The 24,376-nt window shown below is 36.3% G+C and overlaps 1 protein-coding gene across 3 annotated transcripts in view; it reads left to right on the top strand.

Annotated features, from left to right (window-relative positions):
* The window catches only part of prkd1 (protein kinase D1), a 57,649-nt gene extending 33,923 nt beyond the window's left edge, over positions 1–23,726 (top strand). The window contains exons 6-19 of one of the 3 annotated variants that reach the window (XM_053510619.1): positions 784–982; positions 3,359–3,436; positions 5,227–5,425; positions 5,601–5,724; positions 5,928–6,005; positions 7,669–7,948; positions 8,656–8,708; positions 9,299–9,371; positions 9,560–9,666; positions 11,346–11,507; positions 11,665–11,763; positions 12,467–12,734; positions 17,848–17,933; positions 22,929–23,726. In XM_053510619.1, coding sequence (XP_053366594.1) covers positions 784–982; positions 3,359–3,436; positions 5,227–5,425; positions 5,601–5,724; positions 5,928–6,005; positions 7,669–7,948; positions 8,656–8,708; positions 9,299–9,371; positions 9,560–9,666; positions 11,346–11,507; positions 11,665–11,763; positions 12,467–12,734; positions 17,848–17,933; positions 22,929–23,147 — 2,025 coding nt within the window. In that variant the 3' untranslated portion in view covers positions 23,148–23,726. The remainder of the gene's footprint in view (positions 1–783; positions 983–3,358; positions 3,437–5,226; positions 5,426–5,600; positions 5,725–5,927; positions 6,006–7,668; positions 7,949–8,655; positions 8,709–9,298; positions 9,372–9,559; positions 9,667–11,345; positions 11,508–11,664; positions 11,764–12,466; positions 12,735–17,847; positions 17,934–22,928) is intronic. The other 2 variants (XM_053510620.1, XM_053510621.1) reach the window with 2 other exon arrangements.
* Positions 23,727–24,376: the final 650 nt, after the last annotated feature.

The raw sequence follows: 24,376 nt of genomic DNA, 5'->3' as shown, positions 1-24,376 counted from the left end.
AACATAGCGTATTAGTGTAAGGATTATAATATTTTCATCACCTGTAAGTTACAGTTGTTTGTAAGATGATGTTTGTTAACTCTTAACGGATATTAAAGTTCATAATTCTAATGCTTACTGTAAAATCATCTCAATGACATTAAGCTATTTAAGTCTCCCGGCCAAGTGTACAACACAAAGACAAGGAAGATATTGATTGCTTGCTTTCTTTAGAGTGCAGTGTGCAGTTGATTTGACACACCTGCATGATGTCAGGCCTATTCTCAACAGGTGGTAAGACATCTGCACGACTGCCAATCAGTGGCACATTAAAAACAGCTTGGTGCTGGAAACTTGTTGTTCTGAGTTTAATGCAAATTTACCGCCCGTCCCCCTCAACCTGTTTTTCTTGACAAATATTCTTGTTTGCTTCTTCAAGAATGTAGTCTCGTGCACAAGACTTGAGGTGACAGCTGTCTAAAATATGGTGTGTGTGTGTGTGTGTGTAGAAAGTAAAGCATGTGCACAGCTAACTCACCAGTGTTAAATGAACACCTAGTGTGCTAAACTGGTCTTCAGTGTACGCTCTGGGTGTAATTTCACACAGGCAACTTTTCTGTGTTCATGATGAAAAAAAAAAGTGCGATCGACACTTTGATCCAAAATGAATTAACCTGGCAGTATGCTTGCTGATCTGCCCCATTGAAAGAAAGCACAGCTTACATGAGAACCAACAGTACATTCTTCCCCTGCGAACAGAATTTTTTATTTTTTTTGCCCAGCCTCTATTTTGCATCTCTTCAGCAGAAAGACATGTTTTCTGGAAGAGGGCGCTCCAACTCGCAGTCGTACATAGGGCGCCCGATTGAGCTTGACAAGATCCTGCTGTCCAAAGTCAAGGTGCCTCACACGTTTGTCATCCACTCCTACACGCGCCCCACCGTCTGCCAGCACTGCAAGAAGCTGCTCAAGGGTCTGTTCCGCCAGGGCCTGCAGTGCAAAGGTATGATCTCACACTCGACTTGTGTAAACCTGAACCATGCTGGGGGAATCAAACTGTTGTTTGCTCACTTTGTCTGCATCCTCAAAGGTCTCGCTATGATTCACTGCTGGTGAAATGCATTTGGCAGTTAGTTTGAGATTTGTTTAGGTGAAAATCAAACACAAGTGAGTATGTACATGCTCTATTCTTAGATTTCAGGCAAAACCCTATAGTGGTACCCTGAGTGTGTGTAGAGTGAAAAGGCTATAGCAAACACATAATATATTATTAAATATATATTAAAATGTGTAAAATACTATATCAATTTTACATATTAAATTAAATTTAATTGCCTCAAAGTAGTGAAGGTTTAGGAATGCCAGGGTACCTTAAAGGTAAAAAGACAAGGACTCCTCCACCAGAATGCAGTCGAACAGTCCAGTACTTTCTCCTGATAGTTGTTTAAAATGCTTAATAGAAAGAATAGAAATGCACATAAATGCAGTATATATACGTTTACACATGTACAGCTATGGAAAGAAAAGAGGCCACTGCAAATGTTTCTTTAATCAGCATCTCTACAAGTAATTCATCATCTTTCTGCCTTACTGATTAGGTGGTCATCTAAATCAAATCTTATTTAATGAGGAACAGTATAAAAACCACTGCTGTGATCATCACTCACCTCTGGCAATGTGACCAGCTGGATGCCAAAAGCAGTTCCAGTGGTACCTCAAAGGTAATTGGAATTTTAAAAATAGCTGTGCCAAAAGAGTTCGAAAGAAAAGTTTTGAGTATACTGTAGAAGCAGAGGTTCTCTGTGACATGGCCTCGGTGAGCATCAGGTTGTTTCCATCCTTAAGGTCCTAAAGTCACCGTTACATAAGAACCAGATCAAGTAGACACTGTGGACAACAAAGCTAAAGATTGGCTGAGCGTGAAAACAAATCTCTACTTAAAGGAATGATTGCAAACCCTTTTGAATGTCACTCAACAACCATAGGATAGCATCAGATGACCTTCAGAACCGTGACAAACTGAGACTCAGGTGAGCTGTATGATGAGGACAGTTCAAAATAGGCTCCTAGGGGTTGGGTTGTCATGCAAAGCCAGAAAAAAAGCCCTTCATCTGACTGAGGTTTGCATACGTCCACAGGAAAAGGTCAACACCTTGTTGTATTATGTTAAGACCTGGAGAGGCCAACAAGAAAGTGGTGATCTGGGGCTGCATCAGCAAGGCTGGAATCAGGCAGATTGGTCTTTGTGAAGACATTTTTGGACTCTTGGTACAACAGCACAGTTTTGTTCTATAGAACGCAAAAAAACGTATATCCTTATAATTCCAAGGGGACAATTTGCTTCCTTCTGCTGTGTCTATGGATTCTCTAGCTCCGAGGATTGTTACACAGGCAGGTCTCTCAGAGGTAGATAAAGGGCCGCCAGATCAGGACCCCACCGAAACCCCCTTGTGGACAAGAGGAAGATGGCTGGTCCCAAGAATAAACATTTAGAAAGTTCATTTGGCTTAATTTTTTGCACCAACAGTGGCAAAAAGTTACCAATAGTGATGGGAAAAACTGGCGGCGACCATGCCAAGACGCATGAAAGTTGTGTTTGCACATCAGGGTTATTCAAACAAAGTGCTGATTTCTGAACATTCCTTAGTTAAAACATTAGAACCCATATTGTTTAAAAATGCATGTGTGAACGTGTCACCATTGAAGTTTTCAAGATCTGCACAGAATCTTTTTTACTGTTATTTTGACGTGTTAAATGCTCTAAATAACAATATTTTTATTTAAAGGTTTGTTTTCAGTAATTTAAAGAATAAAACAAAATTGTTCATTTTGATAATAACTACATATAATAATAACCACATGCCAGTGCTCATTCTACACATTTATTAATTAGTAAATTGTAAATGAGTAATTATTTTCACATTTACATAGTATGTATTGAAATAAATCACTAAGCCGTATCCTTATTTAAGCCATTACAAATATTTGCAGTGTATGGATACACAAATTCATGCAATAGTTTTAGACAGTGAATACAATTAAGATACACAGATAATAAAATAATATAAATATTATAAATATTGATTTAAAATTTTAATTAAAATTTACATTTGATATGAGGCCCAAAGTGTAATTACATTGCTTTGATGTAAGTGAAAGGTATAGTGGGTGTCAGGCAGTAAAGAGTGCTGTCAGCTTGCTGATAGAAACAGCTTTAATGTGCTTTGGCAATGTGCAAGGTCTCAGCCTGTCAACCAGTAGCACAACACACGCTCATCTCAGTGTGCCAGGTCTCTCTCTCTCTCTCTCTCTCTCTCTCTCTCTCTCTCTCACTTCACCATGATTTTCTCATCTCCTTTTCCCCCTCACACTGTTACAGATTGCAAATTCAACTGCCACAAACGATGTGCACCTAAAGTGCCAAACAACTGCCTTGGAGAGGTGTCAAGGAATGGAGGCGAGTATAACTTTGAGCCTATACGTGTTCCTTAATCTCACAATCAACATCGTTGTTTTTTCTCACCAAATACAGTACAACAATATTTGTCCTAATCTACGGTGAAAATGCAGCTTTGCTCTATTCATATTCAGGTCATTTCAAAACACTGAGCATGTAGTATGTATTAAGAATAAAAGTCTGTCACAAAGTATAATGCCCAAATAAACATTCAGTTTCTAGTAGTTACACTCCACACTAAATGCAAAGCAAAATACAGAAATCTTCATGCAGTTTGAATGAGCACAACACTGTCTACAAATACATGTAAAGAAATAAGACAAAAGCACACCAATCCACTCATTCCTGTCTTTTATATGTATATATAACTACATAACTATATGTACTGTATTTGTTAGGGTTATGTTGATTTGTTGATTTGTGGTTAAGTGAATGCTATGAATTGTGATGTAGCTTTCTATCAAAACCGATGTCTACCAAAACGGCTAGTTACTTAGGCTAATTGCAAGGCTTGAAACCCAATTGTTACCATGAATCCACTTTTATGGTTACTTTCTGATTAACAAAGGCATCGCTAGAAACAAAATAGCCTTGTGATCTAGCTACATAGGGAGTCTGCATAACTAGTATTAAGAATCCGCATACAGAATAGCCCATCTAGTTATCTAGTTATTCTATCATGATGATGATGATGATGATTGTTTGTTTGTTTGTTTATTTATTTATTTTTCATTAGTTATTCCATGCTAGGTATTACTAAATAAGCTACAATTTATTGAGAACAGAGTTTTAAGATTTTCTGTATCAGATCAGTTCAGCATGATGGCTCATTACTAGAATTTTTGCCTGGGATCAGGTTACTGTCACTGTAATGTTTTGCTTGTTTTATATCCACAAGCAGGATAAAGTTATTGTTATTTAAGGTGAATAAATAAATAATATTTAAGCAGTACATTTAATAACTGAAAAACAAAACGGTATATCTGTATGCTTTTTAGAAATAAGGATATCTTGTCTCTGTCATTTTTATTAAGAAATTGTTTTAAACTCAATAATTTACAAATGTAACAATTGTATAATAATTATACGTTATTACAGATACTCTGAATTTTATATTGGGTTACATTTACATACTGATATTATGTAAATGTTATTACACTAAATTAAGCTTGTAAATGTATATAATTCTATTTAATTCATTAAACATAAACATACTCTCATTCACTATTAATTATTTCTTCACCCTACATTTATTACGTAAGTAGAAATTCCCCCTTTAATTTAAATATGGTAATACATTAACCAGTTTTTTTTTTAGTGTATAGATTACTTTAATTTAGGGGAATGCTTGTGTGTTTATGAAAGGTCATTGTTGCAGTTAGTTTTATCAGACTGCTGTTAAATTTCCAAATCTGTGTGTTCTGAAGGAGTTATTCTGACCAATCAGATTCATTTTCATTTTTTATGACAGACAGACATTTCTCGCCCAGTCAGATCTTTTAGCTGTTATTTAAATCACAGGTTTACATTACCGTACTTGTTCTAACATGTTATAGTTTCTATAGTAACAAGAAATTCGCAGGAACATATGATCTAATAATAAACATGTCCTGCTATTTAACAAAGCACATCATTTAATAATGTATATGGTGAATTCGTCTGTAATGAAACCATTTTCCGTTTCTATTGCTATTTTAGTCTCCTTAAATAGTATTAGGTATGAGTGCTTTGTGACATTATTTCTTAATCTTCTCTTCTCTTCTCTTCTCTTCTCTTCTCTTCTCTTCTAGACCTGCTGAGTCCTGGAGCTGAGTTGGATATGTTGATGGCAGAAGGCTGTGATGACCACGATGGTGAGAGGAACAGTCCCATAATAGATGACTTGGAAGAAGCCCTGGTTGCAGACTCTTCAGGCCTCTTGGATGTAGGCCATTGTGAACTTGGAGATTTCCATGATCCAGATCCTGATGAGTCTAATAGAATCATCAGGTACCCCTCCCCTTAACACAAAAATACTCTTTTGACACAACAAAACTAAATAAATTACTGTTGAGGTTATTGACAGGAATATTAGGTCAATCTGTGTTCACCAAGCAAGATCCAGAGCACAGACATTCTTTAACAACAAGAATGACATCCATTCTTTTGCCAATGTGTTTTAAAGTCCATGCACCAGCAACAACATCCCGCTCATGCGAGTGGTCCAGTCAGTGAAACACATCAAGAGGAAAAACAGTAATGTCCTAAAGGAGGGATGGCTTGTTCACTTCACGAGCAAGGACACACTGGTGAGAAATCTGGCCCTTAGTGTCCTTAAATTATTACGTCTTAGATATGCACAAATAAAAAGAGGGTGTTACTAAAGTTAAAAAAAATCTTACGAGTTAAGAATTGTTTTTTTTGTATTAGAAATGGAAAATGCTCCAAAAAAGCCTGAAATGTCAAAAGTATGTAAAAACACAGTTGATCAATGTTTGATTTTTTTTTCTAGCGCAAGAGACATTACTGGCGACTGGATAGCAAGTGCATTACTCTTTTCCAGAATGATACTGGGAGCAAATACTATAAGGTGAGTACAATCACTTAGTAAACATAAACATATCAATTATATGATAATCAACTACCTTTCATCAACTATCAACTATCTACGTAACATTACAGTATCTCCATCAGTTTAATCAGATTTAAAAAGCAAAGCCCACTTAATGTTTTTAGATTGGAATATTTATGATATGTATAGTGATTCTCTACATGCAAAATTATTGTAATTTTATCATCCAGGTAAAAAATTATTTATTGGGTGCTCTGATGTCACAGAATACATAAAAATAACATACGTTGTTATTTTTAAAGCATGTAAGCCTATCATACTGTATAAGCTGCACCTTTTAATTTTTTACTTTTTCCATAAATTATGAACTATACTTTCTTTGTCAAATGCAAAAACCGAAAAGGCACTTGATGAACTATTATTATAAAAACTTATTATCATCTTGTACATTAAAAAGGTTGACAGTTTAATCTCTGTGCAAGTAACAAGGCTAACACTGACAATGCACAAAATATGTTTACAGAACAAAGGCAGCAAAAAAAAAAATTTGACTCGGTTATGAAAAGGTGCTTAAAAATTCAAATCCTATGAAATGTTCGACAAAATACACTGCCTGGCCAAAAAAAAAGTCACACAAAAAAAAAAATTAGTTGACGGTTACGAATTCTTTTACCACATTTTTACCAACTGAATCCTGGAATATGTCACTTCCAAAAGGGACTTGAAAAGTTCATAGATATCCTGGTCATTCAAAATAATCAGGAAGTCAGCTGATCTCTTCTTTTTGTCAAATAATGATGCGTAAGCCCAGACCTAACCAACAGAAGCAACTCCAGGTCATAACACTGACTCCAGAGGCTTGTACAGGGGGTGCAGGATGGGTGCATTGCTTTATGCACCTCTCTGACACACCTTTCATTTTGCAATAGGGTCAGTCTGGACTCATCAGGCCACATGACTTTTTCACATGGCTCAAAAGTCCAATCTTTATGATTAAATTTAAGTGATTTTTACTGATTAGTAAGAAGTGATTTTCTTAAGGCCACAAAGTGGTTCAGCCCTAATCCTGCAAGTTCTCGTCACACGGTGCATGTGGAAATGCGCTTACTTTCACTATTAAACATAACCATGATTTCTACTGTCAGTTATAATAGCAAAACAAATGCAAAGATTTTCTTGATTGTTGCAATCTATTAATGCTATTTTCATGCAAGGTAAAATTTCTATTGCCTTTTTTCTAAAGCATCACAGAACCCTGTGTACCACCTTTAATTTCAATTCCTTAGTTGAATATGTAAAAGATTAGGAAGAAATTAGATTAAATTTTGATGCAGTTGGTGGTTATTTTAGCATATTATCTAAGTTGAAGCTTTGGAAATAGATTTTTGAGCAGAATATACATTTGAAGACATGAGAGCTGGATAATAAAACTTTGTTACCACAGTGGACTAGAACAGCATTCAATGAGAAAATTAATTTAGGACGCCATTGATTATTAAATTTCAATGTAATAATTTCAATTAAAGATTGAAGATCAACTCATCTGTTCAACTCATCCAGGTTGGATTTTTCCTTTACCAGAAATAATATTATCATTCTCTTCGATATGCCTAATGTGGTGCTTCATTTCATGATCTTTTTTATTCCAATCACAAGTTTTATATTTCATTTTATTCTATAGGAAATCCCTTTATCTGAGGTTCTGTCCCTCGAGCCTGCACAGAACTTCAGCTTGCTTCCCGACGGTGCCAACCCTCACTGCTTTGAGATTGCCACCGCCACACTAGTGTATTATGTAGGAGAAAACCTGTCTCAGGAAGACTACTCTCTGTTCCACGGCAGCGTGCTGATCAGCGGAACCGGCCAGGATGTGGCTCACATGTGGCAAATGGCCATCCAGCATGCCCTCATGCCTGTTATTTCCAAGGGCACAGCTCACAGCAGCCGACACAGCTACCACAGTATGACCATTACTCTGAAATGCATTTAATCTTGTTATATTACAAACCCTTTTTAAAACCCTTTCAACTCTTTTAAATTTGAGGAAGCATACTGTGGGAATGTGTATTGTATGTAACACATTTCAGATAACATATTGCAATACATTGTTAATCACACACAATTAGCTCCATAATTATATCTTTAAAAAGGCCCATTGTAATAAAAGAAAAAAATATTCAAGCTCCTCTGGAGTTTATTCTATGTACATGGAGAGTTGGGTCTGAACTTGAGATCAAGCCTTAACTGTAATGTGTTTCTAGTGTTATTAATAAGCGGGTCGTTAAAAAGCAAAATTTGTGTTAATTTCAGCCTTTTTTTTTAATATATTGTCCTACAATTTTAGCTGTAGGTTTTTATTCATACAAAATGCACATGTATTGGCAGCTATACATGTTTGTCTTGGTTATAAACAGATGATTGAAATTGAATATTTTAATTCTGCATTAGAGAATAATTTGATTAATTGATTGATTGATTGATTGATTAATTGTGCAAACCTACACTATCCTGTTTAAAAGAAGTAGTTATCTATAATACTGCCTGAAAAGAACAGGAGGGGAAGTACACCACTATATACAGACAACTGTATTGAAATGTTATTTAAGTAACACACGAATGTTGACCTGGTCTTTGGGAGTATAACTGCATTTGTAATCCTTTCCAACAGAAGACATCTCTATCAGCATCTCTGTGTCTAACTGTCAGATTCAGGAAAATGTGGTAGGCATGATTTTTTTTTTTTAGATCCAAATCCCATAATCTAATACTTTTTTAATGAATAAAATAATAAATCATAAAAACTGCTCTCGACTGCATGTGCCATATAGCTCTCATAAACAAATCACAGCAGGAATGTGTTTACTCTAAATATAATATAAGATGCATCTTTTATGTGTAAAGGAATAGCATGAGTTACCAGTCCTCCAACGCAAATTTATTTCATGCAGCAGAATCTGAAAAGGGTTGGATGAATGTCATGTTTTTAAAACTCTCTCCTTCTGAACTGTATTTGGGTTTGCTGGAGAAAACTGTTGGTTTGCCAGTAGCTGTAGCCTTGAGTTTCAGTGCAATATAAACACTCAATACCTCTGCTGGAGCTTATTTTCATCACCCGTGTGGCCGTGGGATTGCCATAGTTACCCACGCTTCTCTGGCAGAGTCCTAGTGATATTTGTGTTGAATTCAGACACTGTAACTGGACAAGACTTAAAGACAAGATTAGACACAGCAAAGGGATTTAACTGAAATATTGATGCACTGTATTATTTTTTTCACAGTAATGCTTGCATGTTTATTTTCTTCTCGTCTAGGACATTAGCACAGTTTATCAAATATTTCCTGATGAAGTTCTTGGATCTGGGCAATTTGGGATTGTCTACGGTGGTAATTAAACTTTATTTACTCTGTGGCGTTCTGTCTGGTGATACATAAATAGGATGTACAGTAATACATAATACGTTAAGAGCATAGCAAATGAGTGCAGTATGCTTAAGATGTATTTCTAAAAATAATTCATAAGATGATAATATGTACCAAGTTGTTGTTTTTTTTGTTTGGTTTATACATTGCAGGAAAGCACAGAAAAACAGGAAGAGATGTGGCAATCAAGATTATAGATAAACTGCGCTTTCCCACTAAACAAGAGAGTCAGCTGCGCAATGAGGTTGCCATCCTGCAGGTGGATACACACACACACACACACACACACACACGCACACACACACACACACACACACACACACACACACAAACATTTACATATAAGCGTTTAAGTAATTAGTCTGAGAAGATGAATAGTTATATATGAATATTATAAGTATATGAAAATAGATAGCTGGTTGCTGAATAGTTTAAAGGCTTTGGGCCGTCACAGCTACCCATGCATACTGCTCTTAACTCTTATCTGATCAGATAAATTGTAGGGCAGTTTGGTATAAATGTGTCTGCCCAATTGGTCAAAATTATAAATGTAAACATTGTATAATGGCACAAAGTTGCTTGACAGTTCCAGGGTGCCTGGTATGGGTTCTCAGATTACTGTCTATTAGGAGTTCTGCCTGGTTTCTTGTGTCTATCTGGATTCACCCCAGGTTCTCTAATTTCCGCTCATCTCCCAATAACATACTGTTAAGTAAATTGCCTATGCTAATAACCCTGTGGATGGACATGTGCCCTCTAATAGCCTGGCATCCTTTCCAGGATATATTACCACCTTGCACCTATTGTTCCAGGAAAAAACTCTAGCTCCTGCTAAAACTCGCTAGATAAAATAAATGAAATAAAATAAATGATGAATAATAGCTATGAACCCCGATGAAGAAATAAGATGCTAATAAAAAGTACATACACATATAGAAAACACTCAGCACCTCTAAAAATGATAATATACTGTATAATAATACAGCAGCACGGTGGTGTATTGGTTAGCACTGTCGCCGTCAAGGTCAGGGTTCGATTCCCGTCTCTGTGTGCATTGAGTTTGCATGGTCTACTCGCTCTTGGTGGGTTTCCTCTGGGTACTTCAGTTTCCTCCCACATTTTAAAGACCTGCAGGTTAGGATAATTGCCGTTCTCGAATTGCCTATAGTGTGTGAATGAGCATGTGTGTGTGCCCTGCGATGGACCCTTTCTCCACGCTTTTCACACACACGCGCACACACAACGGAAACACTGTTTTATCGGAAAAATAAACAAGAAATCTCTCTAATGACACTTGATTGAGCAATACACTAACGGAATCACTGCTGTAAAGTAAAAATAAAACAAATTAACCTGCACTTCACCTTTGAAAAGAATTGTGACAGAGCAGTGTTTCTGTGTAGAGCAGAGAGAAAGAGTGTGTGTGTGTGTCTGTGAAGGCGAAAGTAGACGGGGAACTGAAGGAGGCGCACACAGACACAAAGAGCAGGCTGAGCAGAGAGAGAAAGGGGTTTTTTAACCTCTCTAATGAGACTTGTTTTTGCTTTACACGCGCACTGTACACACACGCATATAGACACAAAATTAAATATGTTTTACGCACACACATGGTCACAGTTTTACAGTAAACAGTAAACGCGTGCACGGATGTTGATTATACCAGTAAGAGACGCGGACTAAGACCCAGTAGGGGAGACGATTACCCACAATTCCGCAGCGCAAGACGGGTAAAACATACATGATACTCAGTACTCGTTGTAAACCAAGACTTGGTCGTTTTCCAAGTAAATAAAAAAAAAAAAAACTCGGCTCACAAACCGCGTTACTCACGATCCGAGGTTTCACTGTGTAGGTATACTTTATACTTAAAAACACAAATGTGCAGTGAAAATCAATACTGTTATATTTTACTCAGAGATTTGTCTTTGTATTCTGTAGAATCTTCACCACCCTGGGGTGGTGAACCTTGAATGCATGTTCGAGACACCAGAGCGTGTATTTGTTGTCATGGAGAAGCTCCATGGTGACATGTTAGAGATGATCCTGTCTAGTGAGAAAGGGAGGCTGCCGGAACGCATCACAAAGTTTCTTGTCACACAGGTAAGTCTCTTAGACACATACCGAGTTAACGCAGCGTCAAACACCATAGACACAGGTCAATGGTCCCACTGCTCCATTGTAAACTCAAACCTTTTAACAGTGAGTGTATGAAAAAGTGTGAAAGTCTCCACTAAAGCCACGGTTTGTTTTTGGACAGATCCTTGTCGCACTACGCCATCTTCACTTCAAGAACATTGTACACTGTGACCTTAAACCTGAGAATGTCTTACTAGCGTCTGCTGACTCCTTTCCACAAGTGAGTAGCATGCTGACAGAAAACCATTCAGAAAATGAGGGGAGAAAACTGTAAAATACACATAAATTAATCTGCTTTTACCAAAGCAAAAGAATAACAATAAGCGATGATAATTACAGTTTATTCTGCATTCGGCACACAGAGCGTGTGCCTGCATCTCTGCGCTGAAAGACTGCTAAATTATCTCCTCATTGTTTTACCCGTCTAGCGTGTGAAGCTTGCTCTGGAAGCACTCGAGCAGAACGAATGACTCACTGTGTTTGGGCACCAGCAAACATCTCAGAGGAATACTAAACCAAATCTCTCTTGCATTATTTACAACAAATATTTTCGAGAACAAGCACAAAAAAAACATGAAAACAGAATAGCTAAAATAGTTGTCATTTGCACTTTGCATAATTTCAGCTCAGCAGCAGTGGTCCTGTGATGGCCCTCAAAGAGCATTGCTTCCTCTGTGCATGTAAAATGTGAAGAAGAGAATCAGCAGGAGAGTTGTACTGTAACTGCTTTTAACTGCATGATAATTTCATTTGAGTTTAACACTGTCTCTGGCAACTGCTCATTATAGTGTCTGTGGTGGGAAAAGGGGGTTGGGGAGAAATAACAGATGCTATTTGTTGTACCACAGTCAGGTTAAGGGGGCTGTCTGCTTCCAGCATCAACGTCTTGGCACTCAGCGACCACACTTCTATCTTTTACACAGGTAAAACTGTGCGATTTCGGGTTTGCCCGGATTATTGGCGAGAAGTCTTTCAGGCGTTCAGTGGTGGGCACGCCAGCCTACCTGGCACCTGAGGTGCTGAGGAACAAGGGCTACAACCGCTCACTAGACATGTGGAGTGTTGGTGTCATCATCTACGTCAGCCTCAGTGGAACATTTCCATTTAATGAAGATGAGGATATCCATGACCAGATCCAAAATGCTGCCTTTATGTACCCACCCAACCCATGGAAGAAGGTGACTCCAGAAGGTATGTTAACATTCAGGCCTGGTTTATTATGAGTTTAATGTATAAATTTGCACACAAGTTGTGTAGAAATAACATCAATCTTATCAGCAAATTAGTCTTTAGGGTGGAATGCTGAATAATATTTTAACTAAAATGGTGCATCTGACATTTCAAACCTGTACAAATTCCATAGCTCTAAAATGATAAATGATCCCCCAACACAAGTTAAAGCTAGACTGTATTCACTCGGTTCATAACACACATCGAACCGAACATCCAGTGCAAATTTGACTATGGGGTGTATAACTGTATTATACTCCTGGTACCTACACATGTACATTTGTACACATATAGAAACCTGAATATCATTAATATGAATAAAGGAATGAAAAAATCTAGGTCACCTCCATGGTATAAAGGTGTATATGAGACTGTTCCAGCTCCTGTTCCCGAAGGAGTTCTAGCCAAAAAAGTTTTTTTAGTTTATTTAATTTTTTTCTTCTTTTTCCATTTTTGTACTGGCCAGAGCTTTAAACAAGTTACTTAGATTTCCCCTAACGTGACCTCATATAAGGGATCCCCTCCCCTTGTTGCTCAGCCCTGCAGTTCTCTGGTGAGTAGTAGCTCTCTGGTCTCGGCAGTAGCTCATTTACACAGAAACTGAAATGACGTGTTGAGCGAGGATTGGAATAGAGGGAGTTTAGGGTATAAAAATACATCACTTAATGGGTATATCAGCTTGATCATTAACACATTTTGGGGGACCACTGAGACCTCTGTTAGCTTGTAGTAAAATATGGGACTCCATAGAGATTTCTGTAAAGGCTTCCTCTTTCCCAGTCTGACTCAGGTTCATCTGTTTGTTAATAATGCATGCAACAGACGTCAATTGGGCTGTCCAGCATAAGCATTCAATATTGTTGCCTTCATTAAATTCATGATGAATAGTCCAGCCTTAACACAGGCAAATACATATGTGGTGTATTATGGAATATATCTGCCATTCATTCTATATCTTATAAGAATGCAACAACAAATAACTGTTAAATTTATTTGTTTTGTGCTCGAATGTACTTTGAAGTCACAGAAGGACATTTAATAGTGCATGTTGGATCTGTGCAGGTTGTAGCCCCTCTTTTATTCTCCTTCCCTAAAAAGTTCATCTGTTAGTTTAGATTGTACATTGTTCAGTAGATGGCTATCGACTGTTACATGCCCTATATGTTATAAGACGCAAAAAGAGTAGTCTAGAAGAAAATAAATTTATAATTTTATTTTAGTAATTTACAATACAAAGTTGATGACTGTTTTTTAAAACACTTTGAAAATGTTTTTTTTTTTTTTACGTAAAATCCTTTTTTTTTTTTTGTAAAAAGACGTTTGTCTATTTAAACCTGCAGTGGAACTCTAGCACTGAAGCTAACAAAAACATTTTGTTCTGTTAGTTCATTTAGCTAGTTGACAACACATAGCATATAAGCACGAGACAGCACCTGCTCCCTGCCCTCTCCCCTTTGAGGATTTGGAATCTTCACCACTGTCATAGTGACAATTGTCTGCACATGGATAAATCCATTATCTTGGACACTTTTCTGTTTTTTAAAAAAGAAGTGCCCTCACAAGACCAGCCCATTAGGAAAATTCCCAAACTTCCCAATCGCCAGTTCACATGTGGTCCCATTGGAGCTTAGTTCTGATAGCCAGGAATGAAGAGCTCCAAAACACCTAGTGCACCCAGTTTCTTGTCTGCTTCAAAAACCTTTTTGTCTGCACAGATATTTTTTAAATATTTATTCTTTATACATGTTCCTTAAGGGGCTCCATAACCTAACTATGACTACAGAAGCTATGAATCTGTTGCACACTTTTGCAAATAATTTTGCAAAATGTAATGTAGTGTGCAGGGTTGGATTTATTCATTTTTGCAGAAGTGCTCCATCTCCTGTATGTGATTTAGTTACAGCTCAAAGCTATCGATATTCATAATAGACAATAAATTCTGCATATTTTTGGGCTCTACGATCCATCATAAGGAGGCATAAACCACCTGTAGTCGATGAATCATCTGCAAACCCTGAACAACTTAGTAATTGCTTTTACTCAACTACATTTTCAGTATTGTAGGATTGTTTTATTTGACGCCATTGATCATACCTAATTCTGACAGGTTTTCTGAAGAAGGCCCTTTGATCTTCTATCATCTTGAGATCACACTAGAGTTGAGAATGTGGAAAATACATAGTCATTGCTAGGGCTATCATCATATGAAAAACATATGACCGGTTTTAATTTTCGGGTAGGTAATAATTAACATTACATCAAAGCGGATGAATCGATCACATCTAAGCATGACCAGTAACTTTATGGCTTTGTTTAAGCATTTCTGTGGCATTAGGCAATCAGGTTCTATGTGGGTTTGTACAATAATGTTACATTGCTGGTTTTGTACAGTATGTAGACTTTATTTCCTGTTCTATATTGCTAGATTAAACCAGAACTGCTTGAATAAACATATTTTCACCCAATTTTAGATGTTGCATCTTTTCAAAGCCAAGCATTGTGTGTGAATGCCTAAATGGACAGAACATAATGAAGAGCATTATGCTATATTCCATTATAATGAGAATATTTAAAATGAGCTCAAGCACCTTGACTTATATAAGATGAATTGCACAAAGCACTAATAGCCACATAGTGTTATGCAAATCTCAAGTCCTGTTCACACTGCATTTACCTCTTCATTATTATAGTGTTACATAGACAGTCTACTGTTTTAAATACTTCATGGCTGCACGGTACAGGATTATGCAGGTGTCATTGCAATTAACTTTTAAAATTATACAGGGACTCTTACTGATTAATCAATCAAGAATACACTATCATATGTTTACTTTCTTAGTCTTTAGATGAGCTTGCAGAAGAACATTAAATATGTGAGTCTGACCTCACTAAACAAGCTTTGTGAACACATCTCCTATTATTTAAACAATGTGATCCCAGCTTCCTGGGTAGCAGTAATGTAAACTCTCAGTGCTTCATGCTGTAAATTAATAGAGACTCACCAGGGAAGCTGGAGTCGTTCTACATTTATTTATTTATATTATTTATTTAGCAGATGTTTCTTTTTAATCTTTCAAATCAGGAAAAATCCAGTTTTAACAGGTGTGTGCACAGATAGGCTCAGGGAAACTCTTTAGACTGTAGACTCGTCCTAATGTTTGTGGTAAGTCTTATCTAATTATCAATAAGAGTGAGTTAGTTATCAATAAATACATTATCATCTAGCAGATGTATCGTTGTATACAGGTTTATGTTAATGCACTTGTTTAGTAGACTATATCAAAATTGAAACATGTTCTTCACAAACAAAAATGAAAACACTGCATGTTTGCTGTGCATGTGAGAGTGCAAAATGTGTTTCTGTCCCTGTAAAAAAGGATCAATTAATTGAAAATTTAAGTCTGTGTAAAGGAGCTCATCACTGTTAATCGGTTTGGCTAAACCACAAAACACTGTCTGTAGAGAAAACTTATTCGTATTTTTTATTAGGGAACAATCTGTTCTCAATAAAGTTTGAATAGAACCCAACTATTCATGTTATGAGTAAAGTGTGAATAATTGTATTTTGTAAGTGTATATATTCTTCGAGGGGGGAAAAGTGGTTTTCAAGGTGTTTTTGTTCCCTTACTTTCGGCTGAGCCCTAAAGACTTGCATGTCAATCAGTAATCTAATGTTGTTAGATTGCCTATCATTCACACTGCACTATGCAGCATGTGGAAATGGATTTGGGATATTTTTTTTATTCCTTTGCAGATATTTTTTGTTTTTCTTTTTAATGATCCAAAGCAGTTGCCACTGACTATGTAAGTTTAATTGATATTTGACAGAATATACTTACTTCATGCTTTATACTGTATATTTATACTTCCACGTACTGCCTATACAGCTTATTAACACACAAATATTTAGAACTTGCGTTATGAATTGTTTTAGCGGCTCCATCGTTGACGGGAAAAGGGTTTATAAAAATGTATGTCTTAAAACGACTCCAGCGTACTTAAATTCACTTCTTCGTGAAATTTTGTGAAAATATTAAGTAATCCCAGTATAAATATTTAGTTTAGCTTTTCTAATTAATATTGGTCTATTGGTACAGTACAGGTGTTTGTTTGCATTGAGCAAGTAGTGCATTAGTAGCTTATTTTAGAGTAGATTATTAAATCCGGCAAAGAACTCTTTATAACATTGTTATGTTATAAATATTCAACATTTTGATTTACATTTAGGCATTTTGGCAGACGCTCTTATCCGGAGCGACTTACATTTTTATCTCATTATACACCTGAGCAGTTGAGGGTTAAGGGCCTTGCTCAAGGGCCCAACACTGGCAACTTGGTGGTTGTGGGGTTTGAACCTGGGATCTTCCGAACCGTAGTCCAATGCCTTAACCACTCAGCTACCCCTGACCGGTTAAACTTCAAGCAGATATGTAATATTGCAAAAGTTTATTTAAATTCTGTAGAGACATACAGACATTTTCTGAGACTGGTTTCGGGTTCGGTGTATGAAATGAATATATGAATATAAGATATCATTGAAAGAGCAAGTCCTGTACCCATGTACAGACAAAACCTTTATTTATTATTTTTTTTTATTTATATAAATAGATAATACTTTATATTTGCTTATTACCTTTGGTTGAATCTGCATTATTTTATAAATAAAATGTTTAATTTATTAGTATTTAATTTTAATTTTTTTTATAATGGCAACAAAAGTATGTTGTGTAAAAATCTCAAAAGCTTGGTACTCTTTGAAATAGGTGCAGGCGTGTAGACTGATGGAGAGTGAAAAGGGGACGGAAAGAGGAATAAAAGGCGAGTAGAAGGACGGGGTTAAAGAAAGAAGGGGTCAGTAAGAGTGTGTTCAGTTCTTGTCATAGCCTATTCATGTAATGCCCAGCAGTCCCTCAGGATAAGGCCTCGAGGTGAAGGACTCTCAGGTTTTCTCAGAGCTCTGTGACCCCTGAAATAATGTTAATAATGTTGGTTTTGCTCGTTATCCCTATGAGCCCCTAATCCTGAGGCTTTCCCACCATGGCCCAGCCACTGACAGCCTGCTTTGTTGTTCCAGCAATTGACCTCATTAATAACCTGCTGCAAGTCAAAATGAGGAAACGCTACAGTGTGGACAAGTCCCTGAGTCATCCCTGGCTACAGGTCAGTCTTGTTTTCCTGTCTCATAGCACATTTCCGCACAGAAGAGCTCATGTGAGTTACAATAACTCTTGGCTTTCCACTGTTTGTCAGAATCCAGTCCAACCAAAGTGAGATTATGTGGATAGAAATCTTGTTTACTTGTTTATTGTTATGGTATATGGTATGTAATATCGAATCAACTAAGCAAAGTAAGGTAATAACAGTTATGTACAGGTAAGTTAGTGTTACAGCTTGCAAAACATTTATAAAAAAAAAGATTTATAATGAATAATCTCGTTTGATGTGTATTTAGGTCTGGGTTGTCTTTTCAGATATTTACAATAGCAGCCTGGGGAACTGAGGGTGTTACAGAACAGTGAAAATAGTGCAAAAATCGAGTGGGGTTTTTCTGCAGACACGAACTTCTTGCCTCTAATGGTGTCACATGCCATGGAATTCAAATGTTTAATAGATGAGGAGCAACATATGAGCCATTTGGCAACACTGCATTAAATATTATTTGTATCACATTTCTTAGGTAATGTCAATTAATCATCTTTCATATCGAGTACATTATGAACAAGTGCAAGGTCAAACTGTCCTGCTAAATTTTTGTCCTGCGTCATATCAGAGATAGCTCGCCTGCCAGCAATGGAGGTTGCTTCTTTGTTAGCTAGATACAAGAAAAAAGTATGTGAACCTTTTGGAATTTCATGTTTTTTTGTCAAGAGTTGTATAATATGCCTAAAATAAGATTTAAATAAAATTCTAATGAATTCTGATGTCTTTATTAGAAACAATGATAAAACATTATAGTGCTAGTAGCAAAAAAAATCTAAATCCTTGAGTTAAGACATCAAAAAAGACAGTGATTGATTTCAAAGGTTCACTTATTTGTTTTACTACCATTTTGAATTTTGAATGTGTGTGTTCAATAATGACATGAAATATAAAAAAATTTTGTGTTATTATTTTAGGCACATTAAGATGAAGATCAGATCACATTTTATGACAAATTAATGCAGAAAATTATGAAATTTCCAAATGTTCACATATTTTATTTTGCCACTGTAGGTTATGATATATGTATAAATGTATATCTCAGCACTGCTGATTTCTCGATTCTGGTTGGTCTTAAGGTTTATTTTTTTAAATAACAACACAGCTCTGACAATAGTACTGTTGTTGCTATAGTAACTCATTCACACAGACACATTCTATATACTGCAATCAATGTTGATTCAATTTTTTTTTTTTTTTTGTTGTTAATTTTCTGTGAATAAAGATTTATTTAAGAGTTTCCAGTGTAAGCAGTCAGAGGTAAATCTGTAACAGGCATAGGTATGGTTGCCAAATTGGGTAAACCATGGTGTTTAACTTTTAGGTAGTGCTAAGTGAGATGTAGTAGTGTATTAGACAGCAGTATTACTATTAAAACAAGTTATTAAACTTTAAATGAAATAGCAGGGTCAAGTTGTGGGAAGGTGGCTGATTTTTGAAATTTTTTATGCTTTTTTTAATTGATGGTGCTGAAAATCCTATCTGCACATTGTTCTATTTTTATACCAATTTTACATTTGATTAGGACTGGATGTTTTGCGCCTCCAGCTTTATTTATTTATTTTTTATTTTTGGTGTGAATCCAATAACCAAATACCGGCACCTATGGACAAAGACCGATGAAAGCAGCTATGGACAAAGATGAGTCTTCAGGACAATGGGCATGACACTTTGTGGTTCCTCTGCAACAATGTGCATTTCTTTTAGCTCTTCACAATATTTTCCTGTTTTGCCGAGCATGTGCCTACTGTAGCCTTAGATTCCTCAGACAGGAGTGGAACCCAATGTGGTCTTCAGCTGTTGTAGCCCATCTGCTTAAAGGTTCTACATGTTGTGCATTCTGAGAAGCGTTTCTGTCATCACAGTTGTAAAGAGTGGGTATTTGAGTTACCACATCCTCCGTCTGGCCATTCACATCTCTCCTCTCTCATAAACAAGTCTTTTCCCCTACAGTCTTGCCACTCAGTGTTGTTGTTTTTTTTCACCATTCTGTGTAAATTCCAGAGACTGTTATAGACTGTTATATGTGTGTGGAAATCATAGGAGATCAGCAGTTTATTGAATTCTGTAAGTAATCATGCCACAGTCAAAGTCAGAATTACAGATCACACTTTTTACCCAAACTGATGTTTAATGTGAACTCTTGACCTGTTTATGCATGATTTTATGCATAGTGATGGAGCCATACAATTAACACTAAAACCACAAAACCCTAAAACAATTATGCCATTGCAGCAAATCTTGCCAAAAAATGTCAGTCTGCTGCTAAGAGGAACCTACAAAATATCAGCATAATTTTTGTTGTCATATTAAGGCTGTTATATAGTTGGATAGGGTTCCTCGATAGTCTTAAGTGGACTCCATATTAACTAAAACACCTTTCCTGTTATACTGAACTTCCAGCCGATCAGATCAGTAACGATCAGATCAATCGCTACTATCCGTTATCACCCAAATGAAGATGGGTTGAGTCTGGTTCCTCTCAAGGCTTCTTTCTATTGCCATCTTAGGTAGTTTTTCCTTACCTTTGGCTTGCCCTTGGCTTGCTCATCAGGGACAAACTGATAATTATAAGTTAATTTCCTCACACTTTTCTCATTTTTATAATTATCTGATTCTTTAAAAGTTCTTTGTGACAATGAACATTGTTAAAAGCCTTGTTTAAATAAAACTGAACTGAATTGAACTATTTAAATTATTAAATAATTATTAATTATTATAAAGTTATTTAATTTCCAAATTCATCAGGCTAAACAATAGTTTAGACTCTTTTCCTTTTTTGTTTAAAAACCATTAAACAATGGTTAACATTATGTGATAATGTGGAATATGTGGTTGTTGCCCTGCCACACACACTCAAAATGTATTGATCTTTTTCTTTGATTACGGCTGTGGCATTGTTTCAGTATCTTTATGCAATGTCACAACATTTATTTCTGTTCAGAGTTGCATTAATGAGTCTCCAAGATCTTGTATTAATGACCAGTTTGACCACTGCCTTCTCAAGCACATCCCAGGGATTCTCAAAGGGGTTAAAATCTGGACTTTGTGGTGGCCGATCCATGTGTGAAAATGATGTCTCATACTCCCTGAGCCACTCTTTCAGAATTTAAACCTAATGAAATCCCGGCATCGTCACCTTGGAAGATGCCTGTGCCGTCAGGAAAGAAAAAATTCCTTTGAGAGGAAAAAACCTGGTCATTTCAACCTTGGTTGTATATTTGTGTCAGTCAACTGACCTAATTTTTTGGGCACATAACATTGCTGACCAATCAAGATCTGACCAACAGAATCAACCAAAGATAATAATGCCCCTATAGGTTTGTACGCACTAGGCATGATGGAGCAAGGTAAATCTGGACTCATTACACCACATTACCTTTTTCCATTGCTCCACAGTCCATTCTTTATGCTCCCTAGCAAAGCCTTTTTTCTGATTAGCCTCACCGATAAGTGGTTTTCTTAAGGCAGTTCCTTGAGTTCACCTCGTATTATGCTTGTGGAAATGCTCTTACTTTCACTATTAAACATAGCTGTGAGTTCTACTGTTATATTTTTTTCATGACTTGATTTCACTAAGCGTTTAAATGATGTTCAATCATACTCATTCAGCATGTTTTTCTTACCAGATTTCTTTCTTGAAGATGATGGTTTACCAGTGTACTGTACTTCCAGGTTTTAATAATATGTTTTACAGTTCATAACCCAATTTTAGTAGTTTCAGCAATCTTCTTAGTTCTTTTCTTTGCTTGATTCAGACCAATAATTTGACCCCTCTGAAACAGGGTAATATCGTTCCTATAACCACAGGATATGTCTTCTGACATGGTTGTTTAATAAGTATGAAGCTACTTACTGCATCAGTTAAATAACTTGTTGATTTGCTTAGTTAATTTCAGGTAGAGACTTTTTAGTTGTAATTTTAGCTTTGTAATATATAGAACAAGCCCCGTCTGGGATGTACTCTGCCAGAGTCCCCTAGGATTGGGTCCAGGCCTCTCATGACCCTGTCCAGAAATAGCCGGGGATATTGTGAGAGTGAGTGAGTAAGTAAGTGAGTGAGTGAGAGAGGGCAAGTGAGTCTGATTAATAGAATATTGAATAGATAGATAAATAGATAGATAGATAGATAGATAGATAGATAGATAGATAGATAGATAGATAGATAGATAGATAGATAGAAAATCAAAGAACTCAATGACACATTAACAATCTGATCAACATAATTAGGAGAAACTACAAACAGTAAAATGACAGCTAAACTGTTCCTGCTTTTATCACATGGCATGTGTGTGACACCACTGAGGCAGAGAGTTGCATGTCTGTAGCAGCTCTATCGGAACATAAATCTGTCTTTGTACACATACTAAAAACTATTATTATTCTTAACATATTTGTTTTTCAAAAATTACCCTTTTACTCTCCTGGAATGATTTTATATTATTGCAATTAAAAAGCATTATTTTATTAATTCTTTATGCTTATATCAAGAAAAAACTTCAGTAGGGTTGTTACTAATATGGTTGCAGTTTATACTTACTGATCCATAAAAGGTGAATATTTTTGCAATTACTTCATGTTCACATTGAAAAGTGAGTTTACTGAGAAGCAAGTAAGCATTTTTGTTCTTGTTAAGCAAAACCTGCAAAAATGTGAATTTGTGCCAAATTCTGACTTCCTTGCAAAAAACAAACTTTCTTATATAACAGGAAAAAAAAGTTTTGCATTTACATGTGCAACATTTCTTTTGTCCATGATCATGTATAGTTTTTTTTTTATGTTTTCTATGTCATTATTTCTTTGAAATGGCTTAGTCTTAAAACCCAAATATTTTTTTGCTATTATTTAAGATGATAAACCATTAATATATAAATGTGTAGGTAGTGGAGGAAATGAGAATATAAGATATAATAAGATACTTGTTGCAGCTAATAAGCTTTACTATTTCTTTGACAGGACTTCCAAATGTGGCTGGACCTGCGTAATCTAGAGTGTAAGATGCAGGAGCGATACATTACACACGAGAGTGATGATATGCGCTGGGAGCATTTTGCTGAGCAAAATGGCCTGCAGTATCCCACCCACCTCATTAACCCTCACGCTGATGTCACTGAGGAGGTGGAGACAGAAGAGGCCATAATGAGCATGCTCAGTGATCGTGTCAGTGCGCTGTAGTTTGCTGGGTTTACCATCAAGAAACCACAAATGCCAAATGCACACTTTTAAAAACAATCAGGACAATACAAGTCCACTTATACTCTACTGCCATATTACCACATTCGTATTGTACTTTATTACACTATAGAATAACAGAACATTTTGCCTAACGTTCAGTGCCTAAACTGTATAACCACAACATATTAAATTCATTATCATTCCCTTGCACATTTTTAAGATGAGACTAAACATTTTCATATACAATACAATGAACAAAGCACATTGCCCTGAATACTGCTTAACCAAAAACATAATTTTTCAGAATAAAAGAGAAATTGTGTGTGTTTTAAAATTACCCAACAAGTAAGTGAACTCTAAAACTATGGTAACATGTGCTGGATAAGAGAAATCTCTAAAGCCATTGAGAATTGATCATAGTATGAATTCATGAAAGTCACCAAGCACTGCAGTGCTGTGTGGACTATTGCCTTAGTGGATGTGCAACTATTAGAAAACTTTTATGTTCGTACAGCTTTTATGGGCTTCTGTGGTTTGTAAGGTGCGGATGAGTGTGTGTTTTTGTGTGTGTCGTTTGTGTGGGTGGGTGGGTGTGTGGTAATTTGTTTTTGGGGAGTATTGAGAGTACATGATTTGTGCAATAAGTCAACCAGCTTGAAAAGTAACACTGCCTGCAGTTTTCTTCTTTTGCTTTCTCCAGTGTCAACTGTAATAAAAAAGGAAACATAGTCACTGGAAGTTCCTCTTGCATGTTGCACATTGTAGATTTCCACTTTTGTTTCCAAAATATTAAATTCCAGGGTGGCCAAAAAGTCTGAACCCATAAGCAAAAATCTGTTTAAAGGAGAAATTATTGCGAATTATCAAATTGACATCCTCAGACTGTCACTATTGCATATGCTGATGACAAGAATTTCAAACATTTTAATGTATCAGAACTGATGTTGCTACATGAAGAGATGTTTTCTTCCTTTAGCGCAACCATTTTTCTGGGCCAATACTAATTAGCTATTGACTTTAGATTACCCCAAATAAAAAACTTGGGGTAATGTTAGATCTGTTACTACTGTTAGTTTCGAAGCCATCCTGGGTCTAAAACAAAAAGACAAAAAAATCTAATTTTATAAAAGTAAGATTTCCATGGATTTAGATGTTTCACCCATATATATGTACACTAAGGATTAAAACCACATGCCCATTGCTATCTCTTGTGTCACAGCTTGTGTAAC

Source organism: Clarias gariepinus, chromosome 13, assembly GCF_024256425.1.
Source record: "Clarias gariepinus isolate MV-2021 ecotype Netherlands chromosome 13, CGAR_prim_01v2, whole genome shotgun sequence".
Lineage (NCBI taxonomy): Eukaryota > Metazoa > Chordata > Actinopteri > Siluriformes > Clariidae > Clarias > Clarias gariepinus.
The sequence above is the reverse complement of the archived record's forward strand: the minus strand, read 5'-3'. Positions and strand labels throughout refer to the sequence as shown.